Below are 26,416 nucleotides of genomic sequence, written 5' to 3' on the forward strand. Positions count from 1 at the left end.
GTTCGATTGAAAACCAGGTAGCTATGTATTTCTTACCAAGTCCTAAAAGGTCAATAGTGGGTTCTGATGACTTTTTTGGACTTGCTTTAGCTTCTGATTGCTGATCCTCCTTCTTCTGTGGCTTGAAAGGAAAAAAAAAACACAAGTAACCTTTCTGAAAAAGATACAGTGCTTACAAAATTTCCATTAAAGATGATGCTCCAGTGTCAGAAATAAAAGCCCTTTTCTATATTTGTTTATCATAATAAATTTGATTTGTAATGAAATAAGTTGCCGTTATGGTCATAAGGAACATGGCATGTGACTGTAAAAAATTAACTTTATACTTTCATTGGTATGTAATATTTTTTTAAATAAATGTAAGCTCCAGGATAGGTTAAAATAACTTGAAACCTTAAACCAAACCACTACCTATCATGCACTAGGCAAAAAGCTGTCTGTAATTTGATTTATTGACTCATTTTAGCATCCAAACTTTACAGTTCTGCAGCATTAAAGAGAAAAAACTTCACGATTTTAAAAGCTTAAATTTCAAAATTAGGAACTGACTAGCAGCACTATTTAGCCTTACTGAGAAAGGGTATCTGCAGAACATTCAGACTTTATATATGTTACGCACAGATGGACATAATCTGTGTTCATGGTCTCTTCCTTTGTAAACCTGAAGATAAATAACAGTATTTTTCTCCTTTGAAAAAGGGAACTCCTAATCTTTTCTTGTCTAGAGACTTCAAAACGTAAGATGGTATTGACATGAAATTTGATTATGAAAATGACTTCATAAATCTGTTTATAGTTCTTCTCATACCAGTATCAGGCTGATCACCCAAATCCCATCCAAACATCAATTTTTAAAATGAATACAAACTGCTTTATAGTAGTGGCATGACAAATGCATTCTCTTGCATGCATTTAATATGCATTTACTCCGTACTTATCACAAAAACATGAAATGGATTGGTCGATCAATGAGTACAGCCTTTAACTGGAACAGATTACCAAATGACAGCAGTGGAGCACTGTCAGGCTGGGCATTGGGCTGACACCAACAGAACCTGCTTCATTTCCACCTTTATCACCCCCATAACATGGCTTTAACTGAGGCTCCTGAGGTTGCTGAAGTCATTAAATCTTGGTATTTAGTATTAGGAGAACTTTATAGTTCAACACATGGATGGAAAGTTCTCCATATTTAGGTAGTCCTTTACTTTACTCTCCTGCAAACTAGGAATAAAGAATAACAAGCTTGGTGTTTTTAAAGAGCAATGAAGAAAATCCAGAGTATTCAAAGATGGCCACGCAAACAGTAGCTTAACATAGTACTGACACTGCTCTTAAATGAGCAAGCCCCCACTGAAAACCTCCAGGAAAGAGCTGCAATGAACTGAACTCCATTTCTGCAGCTACAGGGAAGAGGTATCTTCACACTCAAACGGATCCTTCCTAATCTCTGAGAGAAATGCTTGCTTGCTCTAGCCAAAAATCCTTATGTTGACTTCACATACCTCGTTCAAGAACAAATTTGTTTGGGAAACCACCAGCTGGAAAAATATTCCACGGATTCCCTGATTCTATACTGGATTACAACTTTCATCTTTGAGTATATGATCTGAAGAATAGCACCCTGATTTCAAATGCTACTCAACATTGCAGAGAAAAAACCCTTCTATTTGGTATGAGAAAAAAGTATGTTTTCTGAAAGTAAATTTTTGCATATCAAGAAGTTTTTTAAAAGTGACCATTGAAAATAAAGCTTTCTACAACTGAGCATACCTCAATAAACATACCATAAAACTTTAATCATTATTACAAATATCAATTAGAATTAATAATGAGTATTTCAGAACAGAGTTTATCATAAAAATGTGCATGTTTGGTTCCTCTCCAACTCTGTAAGGAACACCACGCGTCACAGAAGTGTTTCTGACATGAGGCTTTAAGGTTACTTCATAGTTAGTTACCTTAAGAAAGATTGCAAAATTATTTTCAAGCTTCTTAACACAGCACATATTTCTAGACATTAATACTGCATTAATTTCTTTGATGGAGATTGTCTCCTTAAAGCAGTATTCAGTTTCTCCTTTACAGGTACACAGTTTTCACCAAAACACTAGCCTTCAGCCTGAAAAATGGAGGAGGGGGACCTATTTGTCATGTAACGATTTACCAATACTTCATCTGTACAACAGTGGTCACACAAAGCAATCATCAGCAGCTATCTGGAACAAAAACCCCTTCCTCTTATCCTTAAAACTCCAGTTACTAGAATTTTCTATCTCTGTGCCTTTATTTCTGGTTAAGATGCTGCATGCCACTAATGAGGGCTTTTGTGCACATTCAGAAGACACTTGTTTGGTGCCTAAGGTCTGCCACGATTCAGAGATCTCTGAAGTCACCTACGCTTAGGCATAAATTAAGGAAGGTTGGCACTAAGGGGCTGAGTTAGAATAAGAAACTTGCATGCACGCTTTTATTCTTCATTTAAGAATACCTAAATAAACCCCCTTTACCATGCTATTTTTCTTAAGGCAGCCTTGTTCTCTCTTTGGCCCCATGGATCTTGGACTGCCTGACTGCACTGTGGTCCACCTCAAGGAGGTACAATGAAAAAGCAGTGCCTTACTGAAGTATTCACTCTGCTTCTATATATTGTGGCATATTTCTAGGGCTGGAGCAGAGGATCTCCAGAGCTCCCTTCCAACCTAGATATTTCTGGCTGTGCTGGTTTTGGCCGGGATAGAGCTAATTTTCTTCATAGCAGCTAGTATGGGGCTATGTTTTGGATTTGTGCTGGAAACAGTGTTGATAAAGCAGGGATGTTTTAGTTACTGCTGAGCAGTGCTTGCACAGAGTCAAGGCCTTTTCTGCTTCTCACACCACCCCACCAGCGAGTAGGCTGGGGGTGCACAAGGCATTGGGAGGGGACACAGCTGACCCCAACTGACCAAAGGGATATTCTGTACCATATGATGTCATGCTCAGCATATAAAGCTGGGGGAAGAAGGAAGAAGGAAGGGGGGGACATTCAGAGTGATGGCATTTGTCTTCCCAAATAACCATTACGCGTGATGGAGCCGCACTTTCCTGGACATGGCTGATCACCTGCCTACCGATGGGAAGTAGTGAATGAATTCCTTGTTTTGCTTTGCTTGCATGCGCAGCTTTTGCTTTACCCATTAAACTGTCTTTATCTCAGCCCACCAGTTTTCTCACTTTTACTCTTCTGATTCTCTCCCCCATCCCACCAGGGGGGAGTGAGCGAGCGGCTGGGTGGTGCTTAGTTGCCGGCTGGAGTTAAACCACGACACTGGCATAAACAAGGTGTTGAAACTTTCAGAAAAGAACAAAAAGGGAAGTCACATTGGAGCCACTTAAAAATTTTAATCCAAATCATAAAAAGAAAAATGATATTTAATTTCTTTTTAGTAGTTCTGCTCCAACAGGACTCATACAAGACTAAGCTTTATGTAGAGAGAGCTATTTTGAGATGTTAAAGCTAAATATTGCACACAATGAGCACAGAAGTGCATAACAAGGCAGTGACATTTCTTAAACTTCATGTTTAATTTAGTGTTGTGCTTTACCCAAAAATTACCACATTTTGTAGAGGTGCAATATAGCTTGATAAATGCTTGGGAATCCTGCTGCACTAAGATTCATCTCAGTTTTTGTTACTAGTCTGCTTGACTCCCACAGCAATTACTTTTAAGTATTGACACCAGATAAACTATTCTTTGTCGAGTCCTTTGGAAAAAGCCTGGATAAAAATAAGAGACTAAGCAGCATTAAATAAACTAAAAATAGCACTAAAAATCTGCTATTAAAAAGCCAAGTGGAAGGGAACAGGTACACAATTTTGTGCATTTATCTTCAAGTAGAGCCTTCAAGGTTACTGGCACTACTATTTTTTTTTTTTTTTTTACAACATTTGAAGTTGGCTTAGCAACATACGTGGTTTTATGAAGTAAAGTACATGGTTAAAGCAATTCCTAGATATATTTACTTCGGGTCATATATTAACAGCTTCTCACTTAAAATCATCTTTATGGTACTAGTACATTCTTCTGAAACACTGTTCTCGCAAACAGCAGAGCATCAAAACATCTTTGATAGACAGGTCTTACATTTCTGTTTTTCACAGTTGTCACTAATGGCCACTACACTATTCTTCAAGGTTGTTCTCATGTTGGAGTATCTACTGAAACCAAGCAATTTCCTCTGCCTTAAATTATTCTGGGATTACTAAAAACGGTTGATTTGCAAATATCACTGAAAGAAACTGAGGCCAGAACAAGCTTCTAGGGAATCAATTCTTTTCCATCCTCCACATGATCAGCTCATTATCTAGTATGACTTGGAATTTTTTGCCTTAAGAAAACTAAGCCCCTGTTTTGAAAAGAGCCACAATAATCTGTTTAAGTTATCCCTTGTTCAGCAGGTATTAGGTACTTCTGCCAACTTAAGGAAGCAAATAAATAATTAACCTTGCAACCTCTTGCAAATATTTTCACCTATAAAGCACATCTCTTCAGCAGAGGAGCAGGGACACACTCATTCTTCAGATGCAGTATGGGCATCATAAATTTTTGCAATCATGTAGATGACAAGTAACTGGGATACAGTAATCCTTTGTGTTCTTTTCCAGTGCTGTCCTTCTAACCTTTTACTTAAGTACATTCTTCTGTGACTCCTATCTTCAAGGGCAAGAACAAAGATCCAGGGAACTACAGGCCAGTTAACCTCACCTCAGTACCTAGGGAGGTGACAGAACAAATAATCCTGGAAACAATTTCCAGGAACATGAAGGACAAAAAGGTGATTGGGAGGAATCAGCACGGCTTCACCAAGAAGAAGTCATGCTTGACTTTCTACGATGTCACGACTGGCTTGGTAGACAAGAATAGAGCAGTGCATATTGTCTACCTTGACTTCAGTAAGGCTTTTGACACTGTCTCCCGTAAGATCCTCATAGAGAAGCTGATGAATTACGGCCTAGATGAGCAGACAGTGAGGTGGATTGAAAACTGGCTGAATGGCCAGATCCAGAGGGTGGTGATTAGTCTAGTTGGAGGCCAGTCACCAGGGGTGTATGCCAGGGGTCAATTCTGGGTCCAATCCTGTTCAACATCATTAATGAGCTGGACGATGGGGCAGTGTACCCTCAGCAAGTTTGCAGGTGGCACAAAACTGGGAGGAGTGGCTGATATGCCAGAAGGTTGTGCTGCCATCCAGAGAGAGCTCAACAGGTTGGAGAAATGGGCTGAGAAGAACCTCATGCAGTTCAGCAAGGGAAAGTACAAAGTCCTGCTCCTGGGGAGGAGCAGCCCCAGGCACCAGTACACACTGGGGAACCACCAGCGGCAAAGCAGCTTTACAAAAAAAGATCTGGGGGTCCTGGTGGACACCAAGTTGACCACGAACCAGTAATCTACCCTTGTGGCCAAGAAGGCTAACTGAATCCCCTGGGCTGCATCAGGAAGGTTATCTATTGCCAGCAGGTCGAGGGAGGTGATCCTTTCCCTCTACTCAGAGGTGGTGAAGCCACACCTGGAGTGCTGTGTCCAGTTCTGGGCTCTGCAGTAGGAGAGAGACATGGACACGCTGGAGCAAGTCCAGCGATGGGCCACAAAGATGATTAAGGGACTGGAGCATCTCATACGGGCTGAGAGATCTGGTACTGCTCAGCCTAGAGAAGAGAAGGCTCAGGGCATTGCATCAATATGTGAAGAGAGGGTGTGCAGAAGCTGGAGCTTTTACCTCTTTTCAGCGGTACCCAGTGACAGGACCAGAGGCAATGGGTACAAACTAACACACAGAAGGTCCTGTCCTGAACATCAGGAAACACTTTTTCACCGTGAGGGTGACTGAGCACTGGCACAGGTTACCCATAAAGGTTGTTGAGTCTCCCTCCTCGGAGATATTCAAACGCTGTCTGCATATGGGACTGGGCAACTTGGTCTAAGTGACCCCTGCTTGAGCAGGGGGGGTTGGACAAGATGACCTCCAGAATTCCCTTCCAACCTCAACCATTTTGCAATTCTGTGATTCTCTCAAGTGACAGCTGACCATTCCTGTGCGCTCTATTTTATTCACTCTTGGCAGATGTTTTTGCCAAGGCTGAAGGTCTTTCATGCTTTCTGGCACCCTAAACATTCTCTTAATTTTCTCACTAGAAGGGGCTAAAGCAATCTTCTCTGGAATACTGTGATTCTCAGGGGGTCATTCATCTTGGCTGGTGTGATACCTAACACATAGAAACACTGTTTCAGGATTGGTTTTGTAGCAACGAGCCCTTTCCTTTGTGAGTAATCATTCCTTCTTATGGGATTTTGTCTCATCTGTATTTATCATAGCCTCTCCCTGAAGCTCTCTCTCAGAGATCATTTTAATGGCAGCTCTTCAGATTGCTTCACCAATTAAGTGCAAGTATCTTCTGCAGGAATATTATGCAATATTCATACTCCATACTTAATAAAAGCAATCTGGGAGAAATAATCAAGTTCTACTGCAGGAGAGGTAACAGTTGCTAAGAGGATCCCCTGAGAGGCATGCCATGCTGATAGTAGGGGAAGGTGAGTACTTAACAGGAGTCAAAGAATGGACTAAGGTCAAGAGTAGCTTTTTCTTCTATTATCTGCTCAGAATTTCTATTTTTATTCTTCCGAAAAGACTGTGTGAAACATAGGAGACTAAGACAAATGCTACTCCCTTCATAAAATACCTGAATTTTTACTTAATATTTATAAGGTAGACTAATTGTCAAAATATTAGATAATCACATGGATAACATTTTCCTAAGAGCTGTATTGACCGCATTTTATTAAAAGTATATTCGACAAACTTATGTGGCTGTGCACTAAAAAAAGTTTCTGCTCTCATTCAATACTCTATTTAGTATCCAGTGATGACTGACTCCCAATTTTATACCCAAATCAAGTTACACCTAAATCCTGCCTGCTGTACATCTACAATACAATAAAAACATACTATGACAACATGGCACTAAAACCTTATCCATAAGTAGGCCTTAGGTAACAAGATAAGTTATCTTTCAGTATCTACAGAGCAGATATTTAAAAAATAGTTAGGAACTTGCCATAATTCTACATCTAGCAAAATGAACAGTTGGGAAATTATGTCTACAGATAAGAAGAATCATCTCTTTCCTATTTAAATAAAATGGTAATACAGAAAGGAGTATTTGGATCTTCACTTAATTTCCACACACTTTCACTAGAAGTCAATTGGCTTGAAATTTGTGGATAGAACTATATATGCTGGCAATCTGCATATATCACCGCATTGCAACTCCGTCAACTTCAATGTTTTGTGCTAAGAAACTGTCACAAACAAAATTCAAAAGCAGACAACTGTGGAGAAGATCAGGCCATCTGTAATTTATTACAATTTTAAGACAAGCAAGTGCATAAGCCTGCTTTAATGATTTTATGTAATGTAATTTTAAAAAAAAAATTATTTGTCCCTACTAGGTCTCAATTTAAAAAACAAAGCTCAGTTTTATACAAACCAGTATTACCTTTTATTGAACTCTCACAATGCATTGCTCTCAATATACCACTAATAACACCACTGTAGTTCAACCTAATTTATGTGAAACACTTTTCTTCAGTTAGCTGAAATGAAATAAATCAGTAACACTGTTAATTACTCTTTTCACACATCAAGTTCTAGGGTTGATTTTACAGATTTGTTTCTCTCTCTTACACGTTACTCTATAGCAAATTTTTTAGTAAATGAGGACATTTCTTTGACAAGGACAAGAGAACTGAAATCTACTTTATACCATATATTTCGCAAACAAATTGACTGTATGGGTCTGGCTGGGATGGAGTCAACTTCCTTCACAGCAGCCAGTATGGTGCTATGTTTTCAATTTGTGGCTAAAACAGTGTTGGTAAGACACCAGTGTTTTGGCTATTGCTGAGCAGCGCTTGCACAGCATCAAGGCTTTTTCTTTTTTCCCCGCTCTGCCCCCATAGTGAGTAGGCTGGGGGTGAGTAAGAAGTTGTGAGGGGACATAGCCAGGACAGCTGACCTGAACTGTCTGAAGGGATATTCCATACCATATGATGTTGTGCCTTCTGAACTCATCCCACGAACACACGCAATACTGACATAATATTTTTGATAATCCTATCATAGTGGGCATGGTGGTTTTGGGTTGATGGTGGAACTTAATGATCTTGAAGGTCTTTTCCAATGTTAATGGTTCTGTGATTCTGTGATTTTCATTTTCATAGTTTTATGCAATCATATTTCTATCAGCCTTTGTTTTGCTAGTTAAAACAAGCCAACCTCTAAGCACCTTGTTTAATAAATTCAATGACTATACACACAGAACACATATATATACACACATACCGACAGCAATATTTTACCATTGTTCGTTCACTTTCTTCATAACCACCTTCTCTTGCCTTTCTCTACCCTTTCTCTAGTGTTCTATAGACTTCACCAAGCAGATACAAGGAGCATATTAGTCAAGTGAATCAACCTATTTATGGAACTTGCCCTACAAATCATAGTGATTCCCAAGTTCTGTTTTCCCACTGAAGCTTAGTGTACACAAGCCTCAAAGCCCTGAATCTGAGCATTATAGTTTTGCAGTAGACTCATCCAAAGGTAAACTCCCACTCCGAGGAACAGGCAGCTATGTTTTCTCCCAGAGACTGAGACAACAAGTCTGCAGGAGATGAGACTGTGAGAACATTAAGTAACACCTGAAGCATAAGTCACATACTGTAGGAAGTCCAGTGTCTCAGTCAGGTATTTCATCAGATTTTGTTCAGCCAGTTATTTTTGGAGATAACCATTACATGAGTAATTCATTCTGCCTCTGAGAAAAGAAAAATAATGAAAGCATTGCCAAATCAAACCTCCTCCTTCCTCTGTACAAAGATTACAGTACAGCACATACGATGTTGTCTACAAGGGGTATGGTTATCTCACGGGTAAGACAAAAAGGAGCGTTAGTACCACCAGGACTGACAGTCACACACCTATTAAATTCACATATGTAACAGGATGCTATGAGGTCTGTTACTGGTATTACCCATGCTCCTTTTTCTGCGAAACAACAGCTTGTCCCTTCCTGACTCTCAGCACTGTGCTAATATGCACATATGCATGTTTGGCTACTAGGTATAGAAGATGGGTAGAAGACAAGAGGGAAATGGAAAGCTTTATGCCAGCTTGCATGGTTGACAGGACAGACAACATACGTGAGGTTTTCTGCTATGTGTTAGACTTTGAAGGAGAAAAAAACAAGAATATTCAGATCTAGCAGCAACTACATTGCTCTTCAGTTATCCCTATTCTCTTTTTTTAATTATTACTGTAACAGAATAGGAAATAAATCCAATTTTGTGAAATGATTAAGGATGCTGCAATCCTTTCAGAACATTTTTTAAGATGACCATACACTCCAAAGCCTATCTATGGTCAGTCTGAACTCCGTATTTTCAGGCTACTCTTCTGCACATTCCTGTTCACCAGATTACTCTCCTCTGACAGAGGCAGCTGAGGACATTTTGCACTAGAATTGACAGCAGTGAAACAAGCTTCTTTGGTAACAGCTGGTTCAAAAGTGCCAGCATGCAGTGAAAATACTGTGGTTATTTTTCATTGTAAATGAGTGACTTTGGGAAAAAAGAATAATGTTAGGCAATTCAAGTTTCCATTTTCTGCTTCTGTAACCTTATGCCAATTACCTTCGTATGTACAAACTTTAAGGGTTTAGCAGTTCTAAAAGATACATGACACCCAACAGAAATATAAACTCCCCCAAATACTTTAAAAACAAGTGGAACGTTTGCTGAATTCACTACTACAAGATATTCCTGTAAATAATTTAGCAGGTTTCAACACCAGCATTTAGGATTACCATTGACCTTATTCTCATTTACATTACTTGAGAGCATTAGAATGGGTAGCATACATGGTGCAAGACGTAAGCCACATGACTAATAGTTCTGAAGTCAAAAAACTCTCCAGTCAGAGCAGTCATAAGTTACTACTGTAAATCCCTCTCTTATTCTGAAGCAAGATACCAGTCACTGTCAAAAACCTGATCCATCAGCTGTCCAGTCCAGTTATCTCCTATTTTCATACTTTAATATTACACACAAAAAAATACTTCTCTGCACATTTTCCTCAATTTTCTACTTCAATGAAAAATTCATATGAACCTAGAATTCAGTCTGTTGCATACACATCTGGCTCCCCATGCATTTCTTATTTCTATATTGTACCTTAACTACAAGAAGCTTTATGAAAGCTGGAGATCCATCAAATAATTTAGCGAAAAGTACTTCTAACTTACTTAAAAGCAATTTCCAGTTTACTCGCTAGAGCTCATAGATGCTTCTATGGTTACTGAACAGAAGCCTTCCTTTGCTTTTATTAGGTAGGAATTGTATGCCTTGTGCATAAAGTAATTGGATTCCTTCCCTCTTCATTACCTGCTTGCAATAAAACTTGCAAGACAGCATAAACATTTGAGAATTCCCATATGAGAAAATAATGTTAGTAATTTATTATAAGCTTGCAATAGGTTTGTAGATATGATTTTTCCTGACAGCTCATATACTTCTATTAGTACAAGTTGGTTTAGTCGGTATCTATTTAAAGCATTACTCATGTAGGTATCCTAGAATTTTTAAAGAACGTTTTCACAACTTTTGTATCTGACATGTAAATAAGTAAAAAAAATTCCTTTCATAATATTGAATTTAAATCACATTCAAGATAAAACGTGTTATTCTGTTTACCCTCCTATAAGACACCAGCTTTTTTTTTTTCCTCAGACTTGCAATTAAATATGAAGAAACTTAGAAATCAGACTAACTCTTCAAAACTTAGGATACTTTTAGCAAGTGATTAACTTCTATTTTGCCTAACTAGCAAAAAAGCCAGAAAACAAGTATACTATATTGAATCATAAGTTATACTACAGTAGTATCATTATGAAGTTGTACAGACTACAGTGACTCCACAAGCAAACTCTGATGGATTTCTAATCAAGAGGAAAAAACTGCATGTCAGCCAAAAAAAAAAAAGCTGCAACTCTTATTTATAAATAACTAGTATTATGTCAAACAAACAGCTAACCCAAGAGAAAAATGTAAGTTTATTATTTAAGGGTCAATTGCGATTATTCTGATTAATTACTCTCAGACACTGAACTACTCACAGTGATGCATGTAAGCTAATTTAAGGCGTTTATACCAAGCAAACCAACAAAACTGAACTGCCCTTTTTTTTGTTAAATAGGATTGTGTACACATCAAGGTCATTCAGTTGAAACACTCTCCTGAAGGAAAACATTTTTAACTGGTCCTTGATCTACATCTCCACTTTAAAAACCTGGGTATAGGGATTTCATTAGATTTTCACAGTTAGGCCAAGGTACTTGTACAAGATCATGTAAAATGTGTTATATCTTCAGGAATTTGAATTAAAAACCTTCATGGCAGAACTAACAGACAGCTGCACCGTAATCTTATTCCATTAATATGATTTTATCTGCATCTAGGCTGATATGCTAATAATATCTATGGCAAGTGGATTAAGACTATTTCTTTGTTATTACTTATTGACCATCCAGTATTACCATTTTATTTTAACTGAATTTAAAATGTACGCTCAGATCTCATTTACTTTAGTCAATGTATTCCAAGAAGGCTCAAAACCTTTCATGTCTTGTACTTAGCTGAATCAGTTTAGCTCCTTTCTAATGCATCAGATGTTCTCAGGGGCCCTTTTACCTTGCTCAAAACAAGGTATGCAACTGTAGAAGCATAATTTCCTAACATGAAGTTGTCTTTCTTTTTATACTTACTGCTGAGACTATGGCAAAATATTAAAGATTAAATCTTTCCCTTTAAATTCTTATATTCGTGTATTAACAACCATATTTGAAATACTAGTTGTATGCATTAATTTTCAAATACCTTATGTTCTTAAAGCTGACAAGTTCAGAACAGGGTCTGAAAAAAGAGGGAAAGCTCTTTCTTCTAAGTTCGGCACTTAAAGAAAAGGATAAAAGGATTGCAAGATGATTGCTAGGTAACAGTCACAACAAGAAGTAGGAACCTAAAGCCAAGCTACAGATGGCAAGACTGCAGAGAAAGATAGGCATATAGTCTGAGTGCAGAGGTACCAAAGTTTTCTAGGGTTTCTGGGGGCAAGGATTTGAGCAGAGCCTGCTGCAGCTCTAAATCTTTCAAATGACTGCATTTGAGCCCAGAAGCAAGGACCTGTTTACAAGGACACAAGAGGCAGAGGGAAAAGCTGTTTATCAACCCTTTTCCTATTTTCACAGAACCACAGAATCATTAAGGTTGGAAAAGACCTGCAAGATCATCAAGTCCAACCATCAACACAACACCACCATGCCCACTAAACCATGTCCCACAATGCCTCGTCCACACGTTCCTTGAACACCTCCAGTGACGGTGACTCCACCACTTCCCTGGGCAGCTTATTCCAGTGTCTCACCACTCCCTCAGTATAGAAATTTTTCCTAAGATCCAGCCTGAACCTCCCCTGGCGCAACTTGAGGCCATTTCCTCTTCTCCTGTCACTCGTCACTTGGGAGAAGAGGCCAACACCCACCTCTCTGCAGCCCCCTTTCAGGTAATTGTAGAGAGCGATAAGGTCTCCCCTCAGCCTCCTCTTCTCCAGACTGAACAACCCCAGTTCCCTCAGCCGCTCCTCATAAGACTTGTGCTCCAGACCCCTCACCAGCTTCGTCGCCCTTCTCTGGACACGCTCCAGCACCTCAATGTCCTTCTTGTAGTGAGGGGCCCAAAACTGAACACAGCATTCGAGGTGCGGCCTCACCAGAGCCGAGTACAGGGGCACCATCACTTCCCTACTCCTGCTGGCCACACTATTTCTGATACAGGCCAGGATGCTGTTGGCCTTCTTGGCCACCTGGGCACACTGCTGGATCATATTCAGCTGGCTGTTGACCAGCACCCCCAGGTCCTTTTCTGTGGGGGAGCTTTCCAGCCACTCGTCCCCAAGCCTGTAGCGTTGCATGGGGTTGTTGTGACCCAAGTGCAGGACCCGGCACTTGGCCTTGCTGAACCTCATACAATTGGCCTGGGCCCATCAATCCAGCCTGTCCAGATCCCTCTGCAGAGCCTTCCTACCCTCAAGCAGATCAACACTGCTGGCAGGGAAGATGACCGGCTTGGCTAATCAAGGAGCTTTCGCTGAAACTCAGGAAAAAAAGGAGAGTTTATCACCTTTGGAAGAAGGGGCAGGCAACTGAAGAAGAATACAAGGACCTCGTTAGATCATGCAGAGAGGGAATTAGAAAGGCAAAAGCCCAGCTAGAGCTCAATCTGGCCACGGTCGTAAGGGATAACAAAAAATGCTTCTATAAATACATTAACAACAAAAAGAGAGCCAAGGAGAATCTCCATCCTTTATTGGATGTGGGGGGGAACATCATCATGAAGGATGAGGAAAAGGCTGAAGTACTTAATGCCTGCTTTGCCTCAGTCTTTAACAGCCACACCAGGTATCCTCAGGGTATTCAGCTCCCTCACCCAGCAGGGTATCTGCCTTGTTTGCCTTCCCCCTCCTCCGTACCCATAAGCACTCAACCTTGCCATCACAATCATTGAGCTCTATACAGTCAAAACACTCCCTAACATACAGAGCCACTCCACTGCCTCTCCTTCCTTGCCTATCCCTCCTGAAGAGCTTATAGCCCTCCATTGCAGCACTCCAGTCATGCGAGTCGTCCCACCATGTTTCTGTGATGGCGACTACACCATAGCTGTCCTGCTGCACAATGGCTTCCAGCTCCTCCTGTTTGCTGCCCATGCTGCATGCACTGCAGTAGATGCACTTGAGCTGGGCTATTGATTTCGCCCCCAACATGGGCACACCACCCCGAGGCTCATCTCTAGGCAGCCTGGTTTCATCCCCTTCCCCCTTCAAATCTAGTTTAAAGCCCTCTCGATGAGGCTCGCCAACTCATAAGCGAGAATCCTTTTCCCCCTTGGGGATAGTTGAACTCCATCTCCTGCCAGCAGGCCTGGTGCTGTGTAAACTGCCCCGTGGTCAAAAAACCCAAAATTCCTCTGACGGCACCAGCCTCTGAGCCATGTGTTAACCAGGTGCATTTTCCTCTTCCTTTCAGTGTTCCTCTCTGCCACTGAAGTGACTGAGGAAAACACTACCTGTGCTCCTGATCCTTCAACCAATCACCTCAGAGCTCTCAAGTTCCTTTTAATCGCTTTTAGACTTCTTTGCGCCATCTTGTCGCCGCCAACCTGTATAACCAACAGCAGACAGTAATCAGTGGGCCGTACCAGACCAGGGAGTTTCCTCGTGACCTCTCTCACCCAGGCCCCAGGGAGGCAGCAGACTTCCTTGTGGGTTGGGTCTGGTCGGCATATTGGGCCCTCTGTTCCCCTCAGAAGGGAATTGCCTACGACAATTACCCTCCTTTTTTTTGTATTACCTTGTCATGGAACTTGATTTAGATAAAACCCAAGCATTCTACTTTTAATCCAATAAAACCCATTTTTTAAATCTTTTAGAAGGAATCATCATGAAGTAGAAAATAGGCAGATCCATCTTAAAGCTGTAGCTGACCCAGTGTCCCATTACGACATCTATAAATTGGATTAGGGTCGAAGTGTTCTAATGCACCTCAGTTTGCAAGCTGTGAAATGCAATAAAGACAATTTGTATTTCTATAAGCTGTTTTAAATACATCTTCAGCTTTAGAACCGCATATTATGGTTATATGAACTCGGCTTACTATTTCCACTCCATTTCTATTGAGCTAATTAGCCAGCGCAAGACTACAATAACACAGCTATGAGTTCCAGTTCCTCATTAAACTGTTTTCTTTTATAACTTTCCTTCTAAAAACCTTTCAATTCATACATAATATAACATCAGTGTACCCAATCAGAAATAAGGGGTATATTTCTTCTGCCAGTAAGTTGGTTTTTTTCCCCTCAGTTTTGTTCTCATTTCAAAGTTAACCAGTTTGAAACAATTCTTTTAGAAGCTAATTAATTTTAACCTACCCCAAACAATACCAAAATGGATTTCCCTTTACTTGCATAAACTCCATTTTCTTCATCTTCACCCTCCATATCATCGTAATCTTTAACACCAAATATCAAGAAGCATTCTAGCCACATTCCAGCCTAGCAGTCTACATCTCAACTGGAAATGAGTCAAACTTCTTTCTGCTTTTATTCCGCCAGTTTAAATAATGTGAACCTATTCTGAAAATGAATATTTAAAACATCCTTACAAAACATAAGGATTGCTAGGAGTTTTTAGATTCACAGCTTCAAAATTCTGAAGTTTTACAATGGACCCTTCAAAGTGATATTACAAGGTCTCTGACTTGCTTGTTGAGGCACCTGTTTCAACATTTATGCTGAGATTCAACCAAACCAATTTATTTTACACCACTAAAACAGTTTATGTTTAAACAATGGAAAAAGATAGGTGATATCGACTTACAGTGTAAACTGAGGATTAATTATGTAAGACAAAAAAAACCTGTACACTATCTTGAGCAGAAGTTTCCCATGTTACTACACAGTGTAAAATACATTATCTGCCTAGCAGACAAGCCTGCAGCACCTTACTCTGACATGAAGTACAATATCCTCAAGTTGAGAGAGACCATACTTGCTGAGCAGAGAGGCAAGACAGATTTATTTTTCAGCAGTACACTGACGTGCATGCGGACCAACCTCAGAACTGCCCCCATTTTCTATCTGCAGATGCCAATTTTATAAAGGAAAAATTCAAGTAAAACAGTTGCAACCCTTTTTTCAACAGAGACAGGAGGCAGTTAATTGCAGATGGGTTAAATGTTGATTGATATCTAAAGAATTTAGCATTAAAGAGATGCTAGTTATTTGAACAACTAGGTAACTGTTGACTTAATTTTCTGAGATTGTAAGTATAGTAGAAAATTATATAGAGCTAGAAACTTCTCCATTTCCTTCAATTTGTGTTAAAGATCCTGCTTCAACCTTATCTTGCTTTTATCTCTACCACAGCTACAGTGCAATCTTCCAAATACCTTTGAGTTAGTTTTGTGAAGAGATATTAACGTAAGAGGATGAATGCCAGAGGCATAAAGTTTTCTGTGCAACTGTTCTAGTGCCATGAGCAACTATCAAAACATAATAAATTCAACAGTCCAAATAAATACTCTTATTCCTTTTAGTAAAGCACCATGCAATCAATACCTATGTCAACTATGAATTTAAACTGAAAGACACTGAAAGTTGCACGACAGTGTTTGGAAGCTTGTTGAAACCTCTTATGGCATTTTTTTTTTTTTTTTTTTAAATCAATTTAAAGCTTAACCTAATGTTGGAGCTTTTAATATTGTCAGTGGCATCTAGAATTATTTTTTATGGAAAACTGAGTCACTATCTTTACTCTTAAGTAAGATTTGCACATCTGACAGTGCCTCCCACTACCCCATTGCCCTATCTTGATGGTCACACACTGGAGTGAGTTCTCTTCCCTGAGGAGTTTAAGCACGTTCTAGCTTAAGCACAGTAAAATGAAACAGAACACACAAAGACATTTGATTGCTTTGCTCATGCTCTAATACTTGCATTACTTTAGGAAAACAAAGGAAGCCTATTATTGAAAACAAGATAAGATTATTATTTTGAGTGACATTTAAATTAAATGTCTTTCTCCTGTTATCAGCTTCACCTCATCCAATCCTTACCCTTCTTTACATTCAGTTCCATGTATCAGTACCACTTCTGTAAAAATGTCATGCTTTTTGTTCTTGCACATTTGATTGATTGTACACAATCTCCTAACTAGTACCATAATTTTTATAAAACTTTTTAGATAAGGTTTTGTAATTTGCACTTTCAACCATGCATGGTTTCAAATGTCTCAGAATGAATAAGTCTTGGTCATATGTCTAAAGACAGCATCCATCCATGAATAAGGCTGATTTAGTTCACCTTATTTAGATGTGCCCACTTTTTTTTTTGGTTCAATATACACGTAAGTATATGTAGATGTTGCCTTCCTAATTGTCTCAAAGTCACCAGGAAAAAAACACGAAGCTTATCACAAGCAAGCAGGAGAAACCTGAAAATGCCATATGTTAGTAAGTATTACTAACTGAAAACCCAGAGCAGTTTTAGGTTTTGACCTTGCACGGAGCAAAAATATAACTGAGGATTAAGTAAAACTAAAGCACACTTAACAATACCTTTTTGCTAAAAATAGTTTGGCAGGTTAAACAAAGGCCAATTTAACCAATGCAGCCCAAACCCAAACCTGTTCTCATAGTTTTAAATTCCATTTCTATAGAATTAGAAAAAAATTACATTAAAATACTGTTCTGCTGCAGACCAGAGTTAAGAGGATCAAGCTGATACAGAGAACACGCACTAGGCTGAGGAAAAAAAGTTTATACCCTTCCTGTAGCTTGACTCCTTTTCCAACACTAAAAAGACAAATACCCTTCTTCTCATCTGACAAAAAAAGGGTTTTCTTTCAGCTGCTTCTACCTGCAGTACCTGTTTCTTAATTTCTTTGTCTACAACTCCCAATATGTAATAAGAGCCATGACAGATTAATTTCATTAAGTAAGACTATTTTTCAAGGCAATCCTCAAACATAAGGAGTCCTTTGTTACCTGCAAAAGGAATGAATCGCGCAGTTTCGGGAAGAAACTAATTTGATTTGCCTTTCTCCACATTAGCATTAGAAGCAACAAAAGAACCCAAAATAATCTGATCTCTTCCATAAGACTTAAAAGGTATGATTAGAAATGTAAAACCAGGCTGGGACAGGTCCATAAAATGCAGACTGAGAGAACAAGAAGCCTTAAAACCCTTCACCCTCTGTGGGCGTAGGAGGCAGGAAAACAGGTTGTCCTATGTCTTATCACATAGTCCTAAATCCTGAGCTTTAACTCATATCTACTTAGTCTGAATTTGTGAAAACAAGGATTAAGAGTATAAATAAGACTACGTATTCAACCAGAGGGCAAATCATGCTTTTATTTTTCTGTTCCTGTGATACACATTTGATTGCTTACATACTATAATTTAAATTTATATTACATTTTATATAAAAATATAAAGAAAAAACATTTTAAAATGAAATCACTTAGAAAGGCATCTAATGTTTAGAAGTCTAGGGAAACATATTATTAACAACTATTAAAGTGATTTAGCAAATATATCATCAATACAGTATCAAAATAAAGAAAACATTTAGAATATTTATAATGTAATTCTGTATTTAAATTATCATTCAGGTCAATACTTGCGAGTCAACTTATTCCTACAACTTAAAAGTAAACACCTAAATACATCATTTCCACCAAATTGGTGTTTAAGCGGGCACCAAAAATTTTGCGGGCTTTCATTCTTCCACATATTCTCACAATCCTACACAGTTTTAAAGAAGTGAAGAACACTAGAGCATTATTTGCCCCAACTCGTTTCTCCTTGTACAAAATTATTAGGGTGATAATTTGGAATATTTTGGGTAAATAAAAAAATATCCTCCGAGAACTAATGGGAACTAATAGTTCCTCTTGTCTCACTTGCACAGACAGGTTGATTTTGATGGGAGTTTAAGCTGTCTTTGGGGGGGGTAAACAGACAGACAGACAAAACCACCACCCTAGGAAGAACTTACTGTAGCTTCTTATTTGGTTAAATGAGTATTTGACACATTGTTTTTCCTATATGAAGGGGAAAAGCTGCTAATATTATCTGCCCTCACTTTTATTTGAGGGGTTTTCTAGCACTTTTTAAGTGCAAATAAACTTATGCCATTACCTCTATAACGCGGGCCATCTGGGGCTGGTTGGTACCAGCTGACTGAGAGGCAGCAGTTCACTTTTGCTGCTGAGTTTAAGCTGACAATTTAGTCTGCATTTTGGGGAAGAAAACCAGCATTTGATATACTACCATTGAAAGATAACCTCTAACTGACCCATTCCTGTCACTTAAATCAACTTTATACACACAAGAGCCAATTTCAAACTCAAAATGCAATATAAGAAAACAAACTAAACTCACAGTGTCAAATAGTACTTCAGTTAATCAAGTTTAACTGCTGCAATCCTTCAGAAACATTCATCATCCTGATATGCTCAGCAGAATGAAAAAAGTCTTAACTTTGAATGTCAATATTAGTTTGCAAAAGCACAAGTAGTTTGTGAAGAAAAAATAGTTTGTTCTTTACATCCCAACCATTTAACTTTACTGTCCCAATACAACACAATCTGTCTTAAAAGGGCTTACTTTCAATAAATTAGATGCATTTTCACGGTAATTACAGCCTTCAATATGCAGTATTTTACAGTGAAACCATCACAATGCTTTCAGGAAAGTCTTCAACTAATGCAAAACCTCTAAAATAAATACCACAGAAAACTACACAGTGCTGAATCCAAGCACTCTCAAAGCATTCAGTGCCATAGACTTAGCTGAACTTTATAATTTTGGATATCGGAAATACTTGTCAGGTTTTCCAGAGATAGTTTTCCAAAACACGTCTGGCTGAATTCTGGATTGCTAGCACTGAAGCACGTCAAGATTTTCTTTATTTAAAAATTAAAACTATATAAAAAGTTGAACCCTACAAAAGTCTGAAAGGCTTAGGCATATGAATTCTCTCCCTCTTTACTTCTGGAACATGCCAAAGCCTCAAGATGTCATACCTAGTTATGCCTTTTTTAATCTGAATTTGTTTTCAAAACTAGAATTGTCCTAGTTGCTCTGAAATTCAAGAAGTCTCATTCATTCAACTCAATCCAAGTTGTCTGTTCCAAATTAAATATTGTGCAATGGAAGTACTTTACTAAAGTAAGCACTTAATGCAACCCACTTTTATTAGCAGCCTTGCCAAATGCATGAAGAGTCCATTCTGTAGAAAGCACACCATTTGATCATCCGCAAACAGTCTTCCTTGCTCCATTCTTTGCAGCGCTAACAGCCTCGTTTATCCTTGCGGCACCCAAACTCCACAACTCACACACTGGCCATTTGCCTCATAGTCCTGATCCTTCAGCCCAGATGACTGGACCGCACCCCATCTCCCTCCCTTCTATGCTTCCTTTCAGTGGAAAACAGGTACAAGGTGGATGGAGTGCACACAGACCCTGCGCTCCAACATGCTGCATGAAGAAACAGCATGGAGCTTACCTAAAGTGCTCCTCTGTGCTATGCACAGAGTCTCTACCTAAAATGACCGCACAGTTTAAATTTTAGTTCAGAAAACTACTATAAGGCTTTGGTAACTCCTTTGTACACCAGTAGAATACGTAGGCTACGTATTTTTTTTAAAGTCACCAAATGACTGTAAATTCAGCACATTCAATTACCTACGGATGAACAAAAATCCTACTCAGTAGACATACTAGAAATAAAAAGGAGTTCAGTGCTTTACTCTGTTCCTGAATGGAGAACTCGTTCAGTCGGCTTAGGCAGAAAAGAAAGAAAAGAAAAAAAAATCATGGCTGATTTGGGAAATTTCCCCAACTTCAGCTGTGCAAAGGAGTAATTAATAAGGGGGGAAAGCTCCTCAGCAGCTGATGAATGGGTGGGCAGGATGATAAAGTTTAAAAAATGGCTATTAAAAGCCTAGCTGGTTTTTCTCACCTACAAATTAAAAATTTTTATGTGTTACCATCAATGAAACAGATAAGATTGGTGGTCAAACTACTGACTTTCTTCCCTCCCCACTACTGAAATGGGCTCTTAAAGTATCAGATTTATTTTTTTAGCTAATTTAAAATCTCTTAATCTTAACTGGGTGTACAAAACATCTAAAAATTGCTTTTGCTGCACGACAGTCTGCCTTGTGCTATTATTCTTGCTATTGGCCCATAAGAAGCATCAAGAAGCATGTAATTAGCTCAGTTTGACTATTAATTCTTGCAATTCAACACATTTTATACTGGTAAAATTGGCACTTCTGTTGCTTGCAAACAAGCTGGGCTTCGATTGGACATCTCAGCTCCATCTAGTCTGGCCCCAGTTTTCATGTCATGAATCACAGAATGATAGGGGTTGGAAGGGACCTCTGGAGATCGTCTAGTGCAAGCCCCCCACCAGAGCAGGTTCACCTACAGCAGGTTGCACAGGAATGCGTCCGGGTGAGTTCTGAATATCTCCAGAGAAGGAGACTCCACAACCTCTCTGGGCAGCCTGGTCCAGTGTTCTACCACCCTCAAAGGAAAGAAGTTCCTCCTCATGTTTAGATGGAACTTCCTCTGACCAAGTTTTTGCCCGTTACCTCTTGTCCTGTCACTGGGCACCACTAAAAAACCACTGGCCCCATCCTCCTGGCACCCACCCCCTAAGTATTTACAAGCATGAAGAATTGTTTAATAATTGTTCCAGCAGTTTTCTTGCAATTTGTGGGGTTTTTCCCAAAGTAACTGTAAGGGTAAGGTTATTTTAAACATAAACACTGAGGAAACTTGAGGTCCGTAATTGTGGAAATGGCACGGGGAGAGGGGGAGGAGAGACCCTGGGTAAGTGAAGAAAGTTGAGAAACTTGCATACATTAGACTGAAAAAAACATTACAGCTGCCAGTAGTCTCACAATGTTACTTATTTTATTTTATTAAAGAATACTGCACATCTGATGTGGAACATTACACTGTTGGCTGCTTCCAATAAAATGCTAAACACTGGACTAGACTCAGCCTGTAGCTGACATAGTAAGATCTTGTTATATTAAAAATTGCCCAGTAATTTTGTCACAGAAAGTGGAACAGCCCAGAAAAAGAGAGTCAAACAAGTGTCCTTGCTACTCACTGTTCTGCAGTAGATCTCTCTCATCTTGAGAAAATTCTACTCTACATCTGAAATCACTGTCACCAACTCAAATGTTCATAAAAAATGTTTCCCACGAAACCCGCTTTAAGGACATGAAGATTCTTACTGAAAAGCAATTTCAGTAAGAAAGCCCACTATTGTTAAATCAGTTAAAAGATGATTTTCTGTTCTTTTTACTTATCAAAGCATGCTAATCAACAAAGTGTCTTTTATGCCATAATTACCTGACACATTAATGCAATATTGGAATAATGCAGTTTACTAAATCAATGCTATAAGCTTTCAGCAATATTTGAAAATGCAACAGAAATCATGTTAGATATTCAGCTTGTTAAAGGCTAAAGCTCAGTCAGTCACCAGAGAAAGGCTCTTACGCAGATGTAGGAGCAGATTAGTCAGTCCTATGAAGCAGAAATAAGAACATGAAAACTGAATGTGAACATTTGAATTTTTTAGGATGCATATTCTTAAGAGCTACGAAACTTAAACTCAATACAAGATAAAAGACACTAGGACCTTAAGACTTGACACTTGTAAAGAGATCTGAAGTTTTCTATAGCTTCATTTTCAACTTCTTGCTAGTTTAAAGCCTGACATTTTTTTCCCATCTTTACCGATTCCTCTACAGGATGGCTAAAACACTGCTTGAATTACCTTAATCAAGAGAAGTCTCAAAACTGTAGTAGAATTGCCAGTTGCTTGGTCACCTATTTTTAATTCATTAGCTTCCCAAGCCTGGAACGTCTAGACTGGAGATATACCATGCCTGCAATAAAGGTGACCAGTGACTTCACGTACGAAGTGTCCAAAGAATTCTCATATTCTGTTTCCTTCTCCAGAAAGCTGAGAACTGGGATAAATAGCCATCTACTGCTTGATGTGCTTGCTGAAAACATACTATGGTCAAGATGCCAGCATTCCCCTCCTGATTCAATATGCACTATTTAAAATATCCTATTGTGCTGGTTTTGGCTGGGACAGAGTTAATTTTCTTCATAGTAGCTAGTATGGGGCTCTGTTTTGGATTTGTGCTGGAAACAGTGTTGATAAAGCAGGGATGTTTTAGTTACTGCTGAGCAGTGCTTACACAGAGTCAAGGACTTTTCTGCTCCTCACACCACCCCACCAGCGAGTAGGCTGGGGGTGCACAAGAAGCTGGGAGGGGACACAGCCGGGACAGCTGACCCCAACTGACCAAAGGGATATCCCATACCATATGATGTCATGCTCAGTATATAAACTAGGGGGAAAGCTGGCCGGGGGACTGCTGCTTGGGCTGGGCATCGGTCGGAGGGTGGTGAGCAATTGTTGTCATTTGCATCGCCTGCCTTTCTGTTTGTTGTTGTTATTTTCCTTTTCATTACAATTTTTATTATTATTATCATTATTATTATTATATTTTATTTCATTTCACTTATTAAACTGTTCTTATCTCAACCCATGAGCTTTCTCGCTTTTACTTTTCCTATTCTCTCCCCCATCCCGCTGGGGCAGGGGGGGAATGAGTGAGCGGCTGTGTGGTGCTTAGTTGCCAGCTGGGCTTAAACCACGACACCTATAGACAGTCTCTAACCAGATGCAAAGTGTATCATTATTAGTCAAACTAAGAAGAACATTAATGTTTATCAGCTCTCTGAAGCAGAATCACACCACAAAAGCAGCCGTGTATTATTCCATATATAAAAAGAAAATCTTTTTGTCTTCTATCTCACCAGTACTTCCCAATGGAAATGCAAGCATTTGATATAGGTCTCTTTCCTTTGGATTCCAGAAAGTGACTGCAATTTTAAAATATTTAAAGTTTACAGGATGCATCTAAAAATAGTTTATTTTGAATGATCCTTAAAAGCCTTGAAAAGCCCGAGCTTAAAGAACCTCTTAAATTAAAAAGATAACACATAGATGAGTTCTGTTTGAGCAATCAGTGGTGACACATTAATAACGAAATAAAATATGCTGCAGCATTTAAAACATTTTGCAGCTGTTACAACAGCACTGTTATCTAATGCAGATATATTTACCAAATTCTGTATTTTGTAGTACAAGCATTTAAAATCAAAATACTTTTTACTTGCTTCATCATTAACTGGCAATCTAATGACATTTCAGATGTAAATCCAATTAGTGACATTTGAATCGCTTTTTATTTCAAGTATTAGGGTAGTCCCTCTACTGTAACTATGCACTGTTGTCTTTTCCTCCTCACCTCACCACCTGTTCCCAGCCACGCGACAAGGTTCAGGCATCCTTGCAAAGGGAAACCCTCTCCCCCCCAGACCGAGAATAGTCCTTTGGGTTTTAGAAAGTTAATATTTCCAAACCACAGCAATGTTTTTAGCCTTTACAACTAAAGTATATTGTTTTAAGGACCAGAATAAAACATTTAATTTGACTGGATGCCCTTGTAAAACTTCAATAGTCAACAATTTTAATATTTTTATTGTCATCCATAAACATGCTTTAACCTCCTACCATACAAATAAGGATACCCTTTTCCACAAGGCCCAGTGAAGCTACGCAAACTGTCATAACGAAGTTTGCTTCTGTGCTAACATTCCAAAACTGCTTTCCAATTTCAGAAAAAAGATATTTGTATTGGGGAGGGGCTTTTTTTCTCCCCTCCAAGTATGCATGTATTTTTGAATCTTGTTTTATTATGCAAAATAAGTAACTTCTATTTGAAAACTGAACTAGAAATACATCTGCAATCATAATGTATGTTGCGTGAATACACAACATTTTTCGTAATTGTAACACAGCACTGTTGGGGAATAAACTGACAGATGGAGACCTCAATGTATTCTGCGGACTACACTGCAGATCAGAACATACTGATAGATTCACATCATCTGGGAAAGGACATCTGTCTTAGAAGAAATTATTGCATTTAATACTTAAATTACCCATTCCATTTTTGTTTAATATTAACTCTATACAGAAGTGTACATGATTTAATTGTACCTACATTGCTAAGGGTGCTCATTATGCTTTAATACAGCTGTAGAAAGAAGCACCTTAACTGGTTTGTCTGTCATGTTTTGTGACATGATCTAGTTGAATATTTTCAAGTTACCCAGACTAGAGTTATTAATTCAATTCTATAAGTTATACACTTAGGTTTAAAATGGATTAATTTATGGAAGACATTATTAAGTGACCGTACAGCGCTCAATAAAATTGAAAATGTTCTGTGCAAGAATAGCAATAGTACATCTTAAAAACCTTCATTATCTGAGTTTAAATCTTAACAAATCTTAACTCACTTCCCTCTTCCCCCAAACACATTCCTCATCGTATGGTCAACCAACCTCTTTATGCAACTAACAGCACAAGTAAACCATTCATGTGGACTGTAATCGGGATTACTATTCATACACACACACACACACGTGTGTATATATACACACACATATTAAAAATTTCATTTTTTTCAAATCTTTATACATCTAATATTACATGTAATTTTTAAATAACTGGAAAAAATAAAGTACTCTTACCTTTTCAACTGCTAATTGTTTTGATGGTTTTTCTGATTCCTTCTCTCTCTTTTTCTCTTCTTTCTTTTTTTCTTTTTCCTTCTGAAAAAAAGGCATTTTGCTAGTACTCAATAACAATTCATTTGCAAATATATTGAATGTTCACAGTCATATAGAATATAAACAGAGATCTTCAGTTACTCCCTTTTCAATTCAGAGTTTATGCTTCTATCTGCTCTGCTTCCAGAAGTGACTCATTTTGCTCAAATAGTACTACTAAAAATATTGTAACTCTGAGAATTCAAGACATTATCAAATATAGTACTACTAAAAATATTGTAACTTGGACAATTCAAGAAATTCACTGTTTCACCTGCTCATCTGCATTTCTTCTTATAAGCAGAAGGAAAAAAAACCCCACAGTGTGGTTTCTCCTAAGCTAAGCATATCCGAAAAGAAAAACACATCTACAAATACTCCATTAACTCTGCTAACCTCTGTCGTTAGGACAGATGCCAGTCTCTTTGACCAAAGAACTATAGTAAGGTAATTTGCATGCAGCTTTCTGCAGAGAGTTACTAATTTTTAAAAGCTAATCTAATAGTCCTAAAAAAATACTCCCAAATAGAAAAAGTTGACTTGGGCCATATGACAGACCCACTGAGTCATAAGACATTAAGTAGTTCCAGAAAGAGAAAACATAAGAGAGAGTGCATTCAAAGTAAAGGGATAATGTCATTACAGAAATTTTTTCATTTTAGTTTTGAATGAATAAATAGGGCAATATTACAGACCCAGTCTGACTGGAGAAATGCATAAAATATTCCTTAAGACATCATAACATACAGAAAATACGGACTTTTTAGGCCAGCAATTGCTTTGACAGGGTGTTAGTAGTGATTTTTAGACCTAGCAATCTGTCTGCACTTACCTTGTGTAACTACAGTGTAGTACTAGGGAGTATACTTGAACATTAAAATGGATGGAACAAGAGTTTACCATATGTAATAAAGGAGATGAGACAGTAGCTCCTAAATGTCCTTTCGGTCATTAGACTTGGATCCCTTTGTTCAAAGC

At 38.6% G+C, this 26,416-nt stretch overlaps 1 protein-coding gene across 4 annotated transcripts in view; it reads right to left on the minus strand.

The window, feature by feature from the left end:
• The window catches only part of SMAP1 (small ArfGAP 1), a 108,715-nt gene that overhangs the window by 26,560 nt on the left and 55,739 nt on the right, over positions 1-26,416 (minus strand). For 2 of the 4 annotated variants that reach the window (XM_059835928.1, XM_059835926.1), the window contains 2 exons: positions 25,361-25,441; positions 37-121 (listed from right to left, as the gene is read on the minus strand). In XM_059835928.1, the coding sequence (XP_059691911.1) occupies positions 37-121; positions 25,361-25,441 (166 nt within the window). Of the gene's footprint in view, positions 1-36; positions 122-25,354; positions 25,442-26,416 lie in introns of all 4 variants that reach the window. The other 2 variants (XM_059835929.1, XM_059835927.1) reach the window with 1 other exon arrangement.

This window comes from Gavia stellata, chromosome 2 (genome assembly GCF_030936135.1).
Source record: "Gavia stellata isolate bGavSte3 chromosome 2, bGavSte3.hap2, whole genome shotgun sequence".
Taxonomy (NCBI): Eukaryota; Metazoa; Chordata; class Aves; order Gaviiformes; family Gaviidae; genus Gavia; species Gavia stellata.